The 12,904-nt window shown below is 50.1% G+C and overlaps 1 protein-coding gene across 4 annotated transcripts in view; it reads left to right on the forward strand.

Moving 5' to 3' along the window:
- The first annotated feature begins 4,098 nt into the window (after positions 1 to 4,098).
- ACACB (acetyl-CoA carboxylase beta) overlaps positions 4,099 to 12,904 on the forward strand; it is a 107,995-nt gene continuing 99,189 nt past the window's right edge. Inside the window, exons 1-2 of one of the 4 annotated variants that reach the window (XR_002085164.2) lie at positions 4,099 to 4,255; positions 11,434 to 12,089. Coding sequence is in view for 3 of the 4 variants with exons in the window: in XM_019467200.2 (XP_019322745.2) it covers positions 11,443 to 12,089 (647 nt within the window). In the remaining variant the exon portion in view is untranslated. The remainder of the gene's footprint in view (positions 4,256 to 11,433; positions 12,090 to 12,904) is intronic. The other 3 variants (XM_019467200.2, XM_019467199.2, XM_019467195.2) reach the window with 3 other exon arrangements.

Consider the following 12,904-nt stretch of genomic DNA (forward strand, 5'->3'; position numbering starts at 1 on the left):
AGGCTTATGGTGCAGGAGCCACAAAGGCCTCAACGGAGGAGGAACCAGGAATTCTGGAACTTTCCAGGAACCAAACAGCCTGCCTGGCGCTGGGGAAAGGGTGGAGAGGGGGTGGGGCAGCAGACAGGGACAAATTACTAAGCAGCATCATGAGACACTTAAGGGATGCACGCCTCCTTCTTGGAGCAGCGGGGAGCTACAGGGCCCAGAGCTGAGAACAGCCTCCTTGGTCTGCCTGCGGAGAACTGATTTTCCAGCCCGGGCAGGCAGACCTAGGTCGTGTGTGACAGTTGACTTTGGCAGTTTCTACCAAGATGGCTCAAGTGAGACCCTAGCGGGACAGGTGAGCCCGGTGAGCCTTTGAGACCGCGGAGCAGGTTTTCCACTGGAGGTGGGGACGTGCCCCTCTTACGTTTCTCCAGGGTGGGGGCCCAGCGGGAACCATTCAGGCCAGTTGTGCCTGGGCCAGCAGATTAACCCCAACGAAAGTTGGGTTTGGCTGACAGGTGTTAACTGAGCACGGGTGGTTTGCCAGGGAAAACTGAAATTCACAGGCTTTTCATAAAAGGGATTTCCTCCCCAAAGTTGTCCCCAAATTGGTGGCCCCCAATGCTGCACACCTGCTCGACTCTCAAGGCAGTGTGGGATTTGGTACAAACCCACCAACATGTAGGTAATGTGTGCTTACTCTGATGGTCACGGGATTCTCCGGAGACCCAGATGTTCTGACGAGTGATTAGTTTGAGAACCGCTCTGGTTCTCATTTCTAGGCTTTGGATTCCAGCCGTCCCAGAAGGTAGGGTAGCCAATTCATCCACCGAATCAGCAGCCTGCTCACCTCCACTTACTACAAACGTAGGCTTTGGGGGCGCCAGGGTGGCTCAGTCGGTTAAGCGTCCGACTTCGGCTCAAGTCATGATCTCCTGGTTTGCGAGTTCGAGCCCCGCGTTGGGCTCAGTCCTGACAGCTCAGAACCCGGAGCCTGCTTCCGATTCTGTGTCTCCCTCTCTCTCTGCCCCTCCCCTGCTTGTGCTCTGTCTCTCTCTCTCTCACTCTCTCAAAAATAAATAAATTTATTTATTTATTTTTTTAAACGTAGGCTTTGGGATGAGGCAGAGCAGCGTCGAATTCCGTGTAGCTCCAAGCCGTGTGACTTTGGGCAGGTCACGCACCGCTCTCTGGTGGCTGGATTTTCATGCCCCATCTGTGAAATGAGATAAGAATACTACTCCCACAGGATGGCTGTGAGGAGTAAATGAGAACCCGAATGCAAGAGTCACGACGACGGAAGGCGTTGTTATATATCAGCATGCCGTGCTTTTAGTGTTTGTGGTTAGGGAGTGACAGGCGGCAGGTTCTGTTTGAGACCAAGGTTACAATTCTCTCGCTCTCCCTGGGCATTTCTCCCCCCGGGGTAGGGAAACATGACCTCTCACCAGCACAGTGCCCTGGCCCAATCACAGAGGTAGGTGATATCCTTGCGTTGCCCCCTCCTCCGCTGTCACCTGCACCGTCACACATCGTCAGATGCGAAAACAAAGGAGTGGCCTTTGTTTTCTTGTTTACTATTTGTTTATTATGAACCAAGTGTTCATAATAGAACACTTTGCTGCTTGCTGTTCCTTTTTTAGTCCTTTTGGCAGAGTCCCCATCTGTAGCCAGCATAGTTGCTAATTCACCATCTAGCACAGTGCCAAGGGCAGACTCTGCTTGAGACGTCCTGCCCCCCGTAGCAACCTGGCGAACTCCTATTGATTCCTCAAAGGCCCAGGGCAGATGTGTCTTTCAGCTGTCCCTCGTGCCCATCACCACCCCTGGAAGGAGTTCTCTCTCAAACTCCCTTCCAGATCGGGCTGTTCCTGATGCTGGGATCCTAGCGGCGAGATCTTGATTTGAAAGACTTTATTTGAGCGGGACTCTCCTGTGTCCCCCAAAGCCTTTCCTAGGAGAGGAACCCCAAGACCACCGAGAAGCAGTTCCGTTCTTCGCTCCTGGTTACATTTTGGTGCCTCGGCAGTGGACGCAAGGATTCACACACTAGCTCACAGCTCTAAGAAACCAAGCAGCACTGACAGTCACCTCTCAGATCCGCTGACTTGGGGGACCTTTCTCAGGGCTTACGGAGGGAAATCCTGCCCAGGCAGGAAGAACATGTGAGGATTAAGGGCGTGGGCTTCCAAGGGAGGCCACCTGGGTCCTGCAAGTGTGAACTCAGGGGTGACTGAGCCTGTTCCCTCACCTGCAGAGGGGAGTAAGAAGGGGCACCTGTTGCAGATGGTTGCAGGGGGAGGCTGATGAGACGACACGTATGAAGCTCGTAGCACACGGGCTGTGACGGACTGCGTGCTCCCTACACTCTAGTGACAGACAAACACGCCTGGTGACTTCTTAGGAATCGCTTCCAATCCCCTACAGCGTTCTCTGACATCTCCTTTCTTCCTTCCTTTAACCCCTGTGATAGCAAGTGAAGAAAGAAAATCCCTTTCTAAATAACATAAAATGTGACCCCTCTCAAACAGCAACAACAAAACCACGCAGAATCCGCGGGAATATCCCCCATCGGATCAGGGAACAGACGAGAAGTCAATTCAGCCCTGGCCTAGGCTGCCGAGGCCCCAGATTTCTGCCCTTTGGGAAAACATCTGCCCTGCGGTGACCTCCCTAAGCAGCTTGGGGCTGGAGCTAAGGAGCTGGTGAGTCCTGGGACTGTCCCATAGGAGTCTGCCTGTCCCATCTGGGCCGGCCGGTCCTCCGGGAGTGGCCCCGAGGCCTGACCCGCGGCACACTGGCCCCCGTTACACAAATGTGAGTCCATTTGTGTGCCTTTGTGGAGGAGGACCCACAGCTGAAACGACACTCATGGTCACCTGCCTCATTCTTTGCATTTTGCTGCACCAAGAAGGGGAGGGCTGTGTTTAGTGACTAAACAGATCTTGGTTGGTCCTCCCAATAATCCTCTGAGGTGGGCGAGGCTTTTCCAGACGGGGAACCTCAGGTTCAGAGAGGGAACGTGATTTGTCCGAGATAGCACTCCGTGGGTGGCGGGGTCCCGCTGCGCAGTGACTCGTGCTGCCCTGGACTCTCGGTGCGGTCATTCGTGGCGGTCATTGGGATGAATCGCATCCGGCACTGGCTCAGTTCCCCACGTGGGATCACCTTGGACTCTTGGCACTCTGTCTTGCGAGGTACGCACGTCCTTACCCTACTTTGTAGATGAGGATCCTAAGTATTGCCCAAGGCTCACCCTGCTTGTAGGTGGCAGAGCTGAGGTCAGCTACCAGGGCACCAAACAAGGTGCCCAAGGACAGTGGGGTTTTGCCGTGAATGATGTGTTGGTGTAGAAGGAGCCCTGGCCTGGAGCTGGGACCGCAGTGCTGATCGTGGCCGTGTTGCTAATTTCACGCGGGACCTCCGACCTCTGCTCATCTATAGAATAAGGACACGCCTTAATAAGCACGTGCTCACCTCCAAGGGTCCCCTCCCAGGCTGTGGGGTAGAGCAGGTGGATTAGGGGGAGCACGGTGACCCGTGACACCCCCGTTCCTGCAGGCTGGCGTGCAGGTTAAGGTATCCGCCGGTCAGCTTTGAACGCCCGGGCAGCCTCACGCGGCTGGCTCCCCTCACCTGCGTGACCTCTGCCTTAGCAAAAGGACATCGGGCCGCCCGCCTGCCAGCTGGAGGGTTCTTGGCTGCCCACACTTTATCCTGACACTCGGCTTCTCTTTCCGTCCCAACGTGGCCAAACCCGGGCAAAGCGTCTCGCAGGTGAGCACATGGGCACAGAAGGTGCTTCTGACTAGGGGAGTGTTTCAAACACAGTCGAGAGATGCAGATTTGGGCCAGAAGTCAATGGTACAAGCAGTGAAATAGGCCTAAGTACGTACAGGAATGTGGCAAGCCGGGGGAGGTGGCCCTGCGGGCTGGCCAGCCCCAGAGAGCGTAGACAGCCTCCCGAGTAACTGAGTCCAAGTCAGGGGAGGGCTGACCTGAGCACAGACAGACCTTCACGAGTGGCTTAGATCCGTGGGGGACAAAGGAGGGCGTGCCGCATGGCTGACTCGGCATGGCTGACTCGAGTAAAAACTCACCCGTGCTGGAGCACCGGCCGGTCTGAACTCCTCCCCCATGGCCTGATGCACGACACCAGCCTCTTGCTGAAAGGTGACACCCTGTGGGCCGGGTTCCCTTAGTCACCCCGTGGGCGCCTGTCAGGACCCACATGAGAATGGAGCTGGCGGCCGTGGCCACCGTGGTGGTAAGTGGAAGCAAACACCCAGGTGCTCTTCCTCTTGGTGGGAGGAAAAATCCGAGCGTGGAACAGAATTGCTGTCCTCACGCTGGCATCCTGCCCCCCTCGGTCCCGCACAGACCTTGCCAGGGATGGGTGTGTGTTGCAGGGGTGGGGAGCCGCGGGCAAACAGATCCCGACCACCCCGCACCCCACCCCCCTTCCACTCTTCATTTGGTCGCTGCCCCGTGCTTGTAGGTGCCGAGCGGTTTCCTGCGTTCGTTGTGGCTGGACCCATGATTGCTCTGACACCTGGCAAGGTTTGCTTTGCAAGACATAAAAATAGCTCTGGCTGTGCTCAGTTTTCGGGTCAGCTGGGCGATTTCGGCGAAGGGCGACAGTTTGGCATGGCGTGGGCCCCAGAGCTTCACTGCGGGGACTCCTCTGGCCTTTCCTGCCTATGGACTCAAACCACCTGCGCAGTGCTCCTCCTGGACCACTGTGCACGTCTGGCATTGTTAGTTTACATGTCGCTCTGATGCTCCATCTTCCAGGGACACGGCCAGGTGTCTGGTTTTACAGTCGGGTGTCCACATGCTGGGGGGTTAACACCGTCCATTTTAGGGAATTTATCTACGTCCACTTTTCATGCTAGGACGCTGTGAAAGGTTTGGGTGCGGGGGCCGGATTTGAGTGAAGTCAAGGTCCTGAGCTTCTCTGAGCCCATTTACTGAACTGTGAAATGGAAGTAAGATGACAACAGCAATGATAATATCCATCACAGTTGTTCTGAGGTTTGAGGCTAGCAGGCACCCTATACTCGTGACGGTGTAATATGTGTAAGTACTATTATGTTTATTTGTTTATTTAAAAAAAATTTTATTAAAAATGTTTAATGTTTATGTTTGAGAGAGGGAGAGAGAGAGCAAGAGAAAGCAGTCAGGGGCGGGGCAGAGAGAGAGGGAGACACAGAATTGGAAGCAGGCTCCAGGCTCTGAGCTGCCGGCAAAGAGCCCGACGCCGGCCTGACACTCTTGCGAAAGAGCCGCTGGAAAGACACTGTTTGTATCCCCGCATCCCTGATACAGGTCCCAAGATGGAAATTTCCAAAGTCCAAATCCAAATCCAAATTCCAGCTTGCCTCAAGCCATCAGTGGGTGCTCGGTGTGGGTGTGTGCAGGTATCGTTCATTTTGTACACGCCTTGGGGGTACCTGCCATGTCCCAAGCTGGGCACCAAGATCCCGAAATGAATGACAGTTCGTCCCTGTCTACAAGGGCAGCCGAATTGGCCCGGAGAGACCAGTCAGTGCCGTTTCCATGCTGTGTTGTCTTTGTTTCCATGCTGGAGGTCTGTGGGCTCTCGCACCCTGTCACGCTCTCCTGCCCGGGGAAGGTGTAAGACTCTAACCTAATGGGCTCGCTAAGGGAGCCAGAATAGCCTTTGCAACATTTTTGGTACTGTCCCCTGCCAGTGACTAATTTCTAAATCTGTCCTAAGGGCACGCGCGAGCCAGCAATGTCAGGACTCTGACCTTTCTTGCACTTTTTAAACTTTTCTCGAGAACTTGCTACGTGCAAGAGTGGAGTCCCCAGAAGGACCTCACCATCGAGAAGCAGGAGGTAGGGAGGGAGTACACCTGGGGGTCTGGAGACCCGGTGGTGGTCACCCGAGAGCAGTTTTGTCCCCTGAGACGTTTGGCGACGTCTGGAGACATTTTGCATCGTCGCAGCTGAGGGAAGGGGGTGCTCCCGGCGTCTAGTGGGTGAAGGCTGTGCGCCCTACGATGCGCAGGACGGCCCCCACCACGGAACAGGGAACGTTCCAGCCCCGGAAGCCAATAGTGCCGCGGTTGGGGAGCCTTGGGGGAGAGAGCAAGGCGAGGGCATCGGAAAGCTGGGTGCTGCTGTGAACAGGCGTGTACCTCTGCTTGTTTCAGTCCCCGCTTTCAGTTTTTGTGGGGCTACGTCTCGGGAGGGAAAGCCCTGGGTCAGAGAGCAGTTCCATGTTCAAGTTTTTGAGGAGCCACCGAACGGTTCCGCACGGCAGCCCCACCATTCATTCCCCAGTGCCCCCAGCAGCAGACAGAGGTTCTGGTTTCTCCACGTGCTCACCAGCCCCTTGCTGTTTTCTTCCCTCCGCCCCCCTTCCTTCCCCCCTCCCTCCTTCCCTGCTTCTCTGTCTCTCTGATTGCAGCCATCCTTGTGGGTCTGAAATGGTACATGGCAGTATATTGATTTGCATTTCCGGAACGACTAAGGTTGGATCTCTTCGTGAGCTATCGGCCGTTTGTATATCTGTTTTGGAGCAATGTCCGTTCGTGTCCTCGGCTCATTTTAAAATCAGCTTGTCTGGGGGGGGTGGCACTTGGGTGGCTCAGTGAGTGGAGCGTCCGACTTCGGCTCAGGTCACGATCTCGCGGTTTGTGAGTTCGAGCCCCGCGTCGGGCTCTGGTGCCGACGGCTCTTTGCCTGGAGCCTGCTTCCGTTTCTGTGTCCCCCTTTCTCTCCGCCCCACCCCTGCTTTTGCTCTCTCTCTGTCTTTCAAAAATGAATAAACAGAACAAAAAAATTTTAAATCGGCTTGTTTGTCTTTTTGTTGCTGAGTTGTAGGACTTCTGTATATGTTCCGGATACTAAACTGTTAGCAAATGTGTGATTTACAAATATTTTCTCCCCTTCGGTAGGCTGTCTTTTCACTTCCTTGGTAGTGCCCTTTGATGCATAAAAGTGTTTAATTTGAATGAGGTCCAATTTATCTACTTTTTTTTTTTATGCTCATGCTTCTGGTGTCACATCTGAGAATCCATCACCAATTCTAAGGTCACAACGATTTGCTTCCATGTTTTCTTTTAAATTTTTTGTGTTTTTTTTCCATTTTTTTAAATGTTTATTTATTTTTGAGAGAGACAGAGACAGAGCTTGAGCGGGGGAGGGGCAGAGAGAGAGGGAGACACAGAATCCGAAGCAGGCTCCAGGCTCTGAGCTGTCAGCACGGAGCCCGACGAGGGGCTCGAACCCTTGGACTGTGAGATCATGACCTGAGCCGAAGTCAGACGCCCAACCGACTGAACCACCCAGGTGCCCCAAATTTTTTTGTGGTTTTAGTTCTATTTAGGTTGTTGATTCATGTTGAGTTGAGTTTTTTTATATGGTCTGAGTTAGGAGTCCTGTCGTAGACTCTGGGTCTAGAGTTCTTTCTTGTCCAGCAAGAAAGCAGGACGCAGGATTAAAATTCGAGAGATGGCTAATGTCCGGGAGGAGACAAGAGCCCCAACTAAGGGTCCTTGCTCCATTTTTATTAGGATCAGAAGGCTTACAAACGTGATGATGGACGTGCACAAAGAGATAATAAATCTGTGAACATTAACTCGTGGGCGTGAGGGAAAGAGGGTTTTGAAGATATACGGTGTTAGAGGTTTGGGTCAATATAAAACAAAATCCTGGAGCCAGGCAGATGGTTGTTCTGGGCAACTTTACCCCGCAGTGGTCTATAGCCCTATTTACCTATTTACCTAATTTGGTTCTTCCTTCCTGTGAAAGAAGCTTTCTGCTATAGTACTAAATTGGGGGGGCATATCTGCCCTGAATACCTAATCTTACTTACCTCATATATTTTTGTGTTGGGGCCTTTACCCCACCCTCTCTATACCTATTTAACTAATCTTGTCTACCCAAACGTGGGTGTGAGCATCTGTGGCTTTCTAATTCTTTATGCCTTGTTAACCCATCGGTGCAAGCCTGGGGAATCCCTAAGCTTATTCCCCACAGAGTCCAACCTCATTCTATTGCTTGTGGAAATCAGTTGTCTCAGAACCATATGTTGAAGAGACTATTCTTTCCTCCTTGAATGGTCTTTTTTTTTTTTTTCAAGTTTGTTTATTTTCTTTAGTAATCTCTGTACCCAGCGTGGGGTACACAATCCTGAGATCAAGAGTCTCATGCTCTTCTGACTGAGCCAGCGAGGCATCCCCCCACCCCCCACATTGAATGGTCTTGGTATCTTCATAAAAAGTCTATGGGCCATAGATGTATATGGGTTTATTTGGGGACGTTTGATTCTAATCCATTGATCTATATACCTGTTCTTTATGCCAGTGCCACACTGTTTTGACCGTAGTTTTACAGTAAGCTTTGAAATCAGAAAGTGTGAGTCCTCCAACTTTGTTCTTTTTTAAGATTGCTTTGGCTATTGGTTCCCCTTGCAGCTGCATATGAATCTGTTTATCGTTTCAGGTAGTATGGCCATCTTAACAGTAGGAAATCTTCCAATCCATGAACATGGGATGTCTTACATTTATTTAGATCTTCTTTAATTTCTTTCAGCAATGTTTTATACACCAGCGTTGTACACATCTTTCACCTCCTTGGTTAAATTTATTCCTAGATATTTTATCCTTTTGGATGCTACTGTAAATGGAATTGTTTTTTTAATTTCCTTTTCAAATTGTCCATTGTTGGTGCAAGAAACACAATTAATTTTTGCATATTGATCCTGTATCCTACAAATGTGCTTAATTTGTTCATTACTTCTATTAGGGTTTTGTGTGTGTGTGTGTGTGTGTGTGTGTGTGTGTGGATTCTTTTTTCTTTTTAATTTTTTTAATTACATGTATAGAGAGAGTGCAAGTGGGGGAGAGGGGCAGAGGGGGAGAGTGAGAGAAAGAGAAGGAGAGAAAGGGAGAGAATTTTAAGCAGACTCCATGCTCAACAGAGAGCCTGATGAAGGGCTCGATTCCACAACCCCGGCATTATGACCCGAGCCAAAATCAAGAGTCAGCTGCTCAACCAACTGAGCCACCCAGGGGCCTCATGTGTGTGGATTCTTCAGGATTTTCTATACACAGGCATCTCCTGCTTTTTGAAAGTTCACATTATGCCACTTTGTTTTTGTGAAAGACCTACACTAGTACCTGTTTTTGCTAACTGGAGGAAATCTGAAGAGGATTTTTGCTTTTAGGAGAAAGTGGAAAAGTTAAAATAGCCAAGCTCCTTTGGTGAGAACTACACTCAGCACCTCAGCACCAAAGCTGCCATAGCTTTGAACTGTGTCTGTGAGCATCTGAGTTTTGTCTTGATTTATGTTGTGTATCCATTAGCAAGATGTGTCCTCAGCTACCAGAAAAGCCTAAGAGAGGTTATTTTATGGGTCTGGGAATGCTCAAAAGTGTTTTCTTATCAATTAATGGTAATTGCTTCTTTGCTTTACGCCATTTCAACTTATGAAAGTTTTCAGAGGAACCTCTCTACTTTTGGATAGCAGGGAAACCTGTATAGGATCATGCCATCTATGATTAGAAATGATTTCAGGTCTTCCTTTTCCATTTGAATGGCTTTTATTTCTTCTTCTTGTCTAATTGCTTTGGCTAGGACCTCCAGTACAATAGCAAAATAGGTGAAATAGGTGAAAAGTGGGCACCCTTGCCTTGTTCCTGATCTTCAGGAGAAAGCTTCTGGTCTTTCACCATTGACTATATATTAGCTATAGGTTTTTCATAACGTGCCTTATTGCGTTCAAGTTCCTTTCTATTCCTACTTTTCTGACTTTTTTTTTTTTTTTATCATGAAAGGGTGTTGGATTTTGGCCAAATGCTTTTTTTTTTTTTTTTTTTTTTTTGGTGTTCATCGAGGTCATCCTGTCAGTTTCCACTCTGTTCTATGGATGTGGTTTGTTACATTGATAGATGCTGAGCCACCCTTGACTGCCTTTTCTGTAAAAAGAAACTTGATGACCTTAAAGGGAAAAAACCTCCTGACCCTGTGTATTACCTGGAAAATACCCTGATGACATTTCAACAGTTTCTGTTGCCCAAAGTGCACAAGAAGTACTCAGAGTCGTGCCATTCTGGGAAATCTTGAGAACGTTTCTACTTCCCTTAAGAACATAATATTGAATTATAAAAAGACAAAAGCCTTTTAGGTACTATATTGATATGTTTGAGCTTGGTGGTCCTGTTTTTTTGTTTTTTGTTTTTTGTTTTTTTCTAAATGCTTCTACTGTCTCCCTGTGGCAAAATTGGTTCCGAAATTTCAACACGTTCAGGTCGTATTTTTGTTTGTTTGCTTTTTAACAATCTTTACTTCAAATCGCAATGATCGACTCCACTAATAGGGCAGAGTTAGCGTGGAGGGAAGAGGCATGGGTTAGAAATCAGAATATCTGAATTCATGCGTTCGGCAAAATGACTTTTTGTCTCTTGTTAAGCTCACCCTGTTTACCGGACACTGTTTTAGACCCTGGAACAGAACAGACTCTCTTCGGTCTTGCTGGGTTTTCATTTGGTTCTAAGCACACTCCATCCCGGGCGTACTAGCGCTAGGAAGAAAATAAGGCAAAGTGCCCTTCCCCCTTCCAGAACCATGATGAGGATTGTGACAGTAATACAACGATGATGGCGGTGGTGATGATAAGATAATGGCGACAGTCCCTTTACATCTACGAATTGGAATATGTAGAGTCTTCTCTTTTCTTTCTAGGTAACAGCTTTATTGAGAGATAATTCATATGCCATTTGGTTCACTCATGTAACCTATATACTTCCGTGGTTTCTAGTACATTCCCCAAGTACATTCACTACAGTCAATTTTAGAACATTTTCATCCCCCCAAACACAACCCTTGTACCCTTTATCCCCATCCTACTAGCCCTAGGCAACCACTCAGCTTTCTGTCTCTATGAATTTGCCTGTTCCGGGCGTATCAGATACATGGCGTCATACAATGTGGTCTTTGGCGCCTGGCATAATGTTTTCAAGATGCATCCGTGTTGTAACGTGTGTCAATGCTTCAGTCCTATTTTATGACCAGATAAGACTCCGTTGTATGGATGGATCACCTTTTGTTTACCCATTCTTCAGGTAACGGACATTTGGATTGCTTCAACTTTTTGGGTCTTAGGAATCTGTAACGGGATTCATAACAGGCATGATCTACTCATCTCTTATGTGCATGTTGATGATTTATGGTGAGCATGTGTTAGTGTCCCTAAATGAGAGGTGAGAAACGAACATCCAGAGGCGTTCAGGAACGTGCCTAGGACCACAGAGCGTGCTCTTCGCAGAACCACTCTGTCCACTGCCTTTCCTCTTTGGCACGGCCAGCTGAACCCACAGAACCCTAGCTTGCCCCTTGCCCCGCGAGCCCCTTTAGGGTGGGAATAACTCCATTATGTAGACTCTAAAATGCCTTTCCTTTTTTCCCCTACAGATTTTCTGAATGACCTTGCTTCTTTTTCTATCTTGTTTGATTTTCTCCTGCTTGACCTTCTCCTGGTTAAAATTCTGGGGGGAAATGACAGACTCCAAGCAAGTCACCAAGAGCACACCCGAAGGGAGCTGTAGCCCAAGCCAAGCGCCTTTTCCAGCCTCAGATAGCTCAGGGGAGCCGCCGCAGAAAAATGATAACAACGGCCCTCTGCCAGAGACTCCTAACGGGGCTGAGCCAGCCTCCCACAGAGGTGCCGACGATACCGATCAGCAAAGAACTTCCGGGCCACCCCTACGCCAGAATCCCCCAGGAGACCCCCTTTCCTCTGATGACACCTCCCCAGCGCCCCAAGCCAATGCAACAGGGACCGCAGACCTGAAGACCCCAGATACCGATGGCCCGTCGTCTCCAGCCAAGCCCCAGGGCCAGCGAGCGAGACCCCTCTCCAAGAAAGACGAGAAGCAGGAGCACATCAAGAGGCAGCTGATGACCAACTTTATCCTGGGCTCCTTCGACGACAACTCCTCCGATGAGGACCCCAGTGCCGGCTTGTTCCGAGAGTCTCCCCGGAAGGGCAGCCGGGCCAGCCTGGGGACTCTGTCTCTGGAGGCTGCTCTCACTGCAGGCGAGCCGGAGAACCCCGTCCCCACCATAAGGTATCGTGCCCTGTGTCCTTCTAACTGGGAGGCACAGGAGACTGTCTTTGTAGAAAGAACTTAGCCCAGTTGGGAAGGCGACCTTGAGTGTGACCGGTTGTAATTTAAGCCGAATGAGCCAAGGCTGACAAGAGCCATTCGGGATGGGATGATGGGGGCTGGAGGGAGGGACAGGTTCCCTGCCTCCTGAAGAGACCTTCGTTCATTTGTTCCTTGATTCTTTCAACAGGTAACTAAGCACGGAGGCACATGCCTTCCCCTTAGGGATGCCTTCAAAACAAAAACTCAGATACTGTAACCGCATCCAGCAATTTGTTGGAAACAAATGCCCATAGGCCCGTCACAGGTGGGAGTGTCGAGCCTGGGTGTGCAGTTGGTGGCTTTGTTTGTTTTTGTTGTTGCTGTTGAGCTTTGCCGCCTCCCTTCCGGGAGACAGAATTGCAAACAGAATACGGTAGTTCCAGGTGGAAAACTCAGGAAACACAGACAAGCAGAGAAAAGAGAAGGGCCACCAACCGTAACTGGGCCAGGTCCTCTGCTTTCCTTCCAGTGTCCTTCCCTCCTTCCGGTCTGTTCCTTTCTCCAGGAGGTAGAATCCCACTGGCTGTCGGTCTCAGTGCACCTCTTGTACTCTCTCTCTCGAACGTGAAAAACTTGGACGAGGAGGTGGCTTCTTCCATAGGTGCCCACGTTCCCAGGGAGCTTAATTTGCGCTCTGGTGACGGGAAATAGAAGGTAGAGAGAGACGAAATGCGAGTATTCCCTGTACTGACCGTCCTCAGGGGGGGAGTTCAGTTTGAGGTTCCGCAAGGGTT

This window comes from Panthera pardus, unplaced genomic scaffold (assembly GCF_024362965.1).
Source record: "Panthera pardus isolate Hobbes unplaced genomic scaffold, ASM2436296v1 HiC_scaffold_15, whole genome shotgun sequence".
NCBI lineage: Eukaryota > Metazoa > Chordata > Mammalia > Carnivora > Felidae > Panthera > Panthera pardus.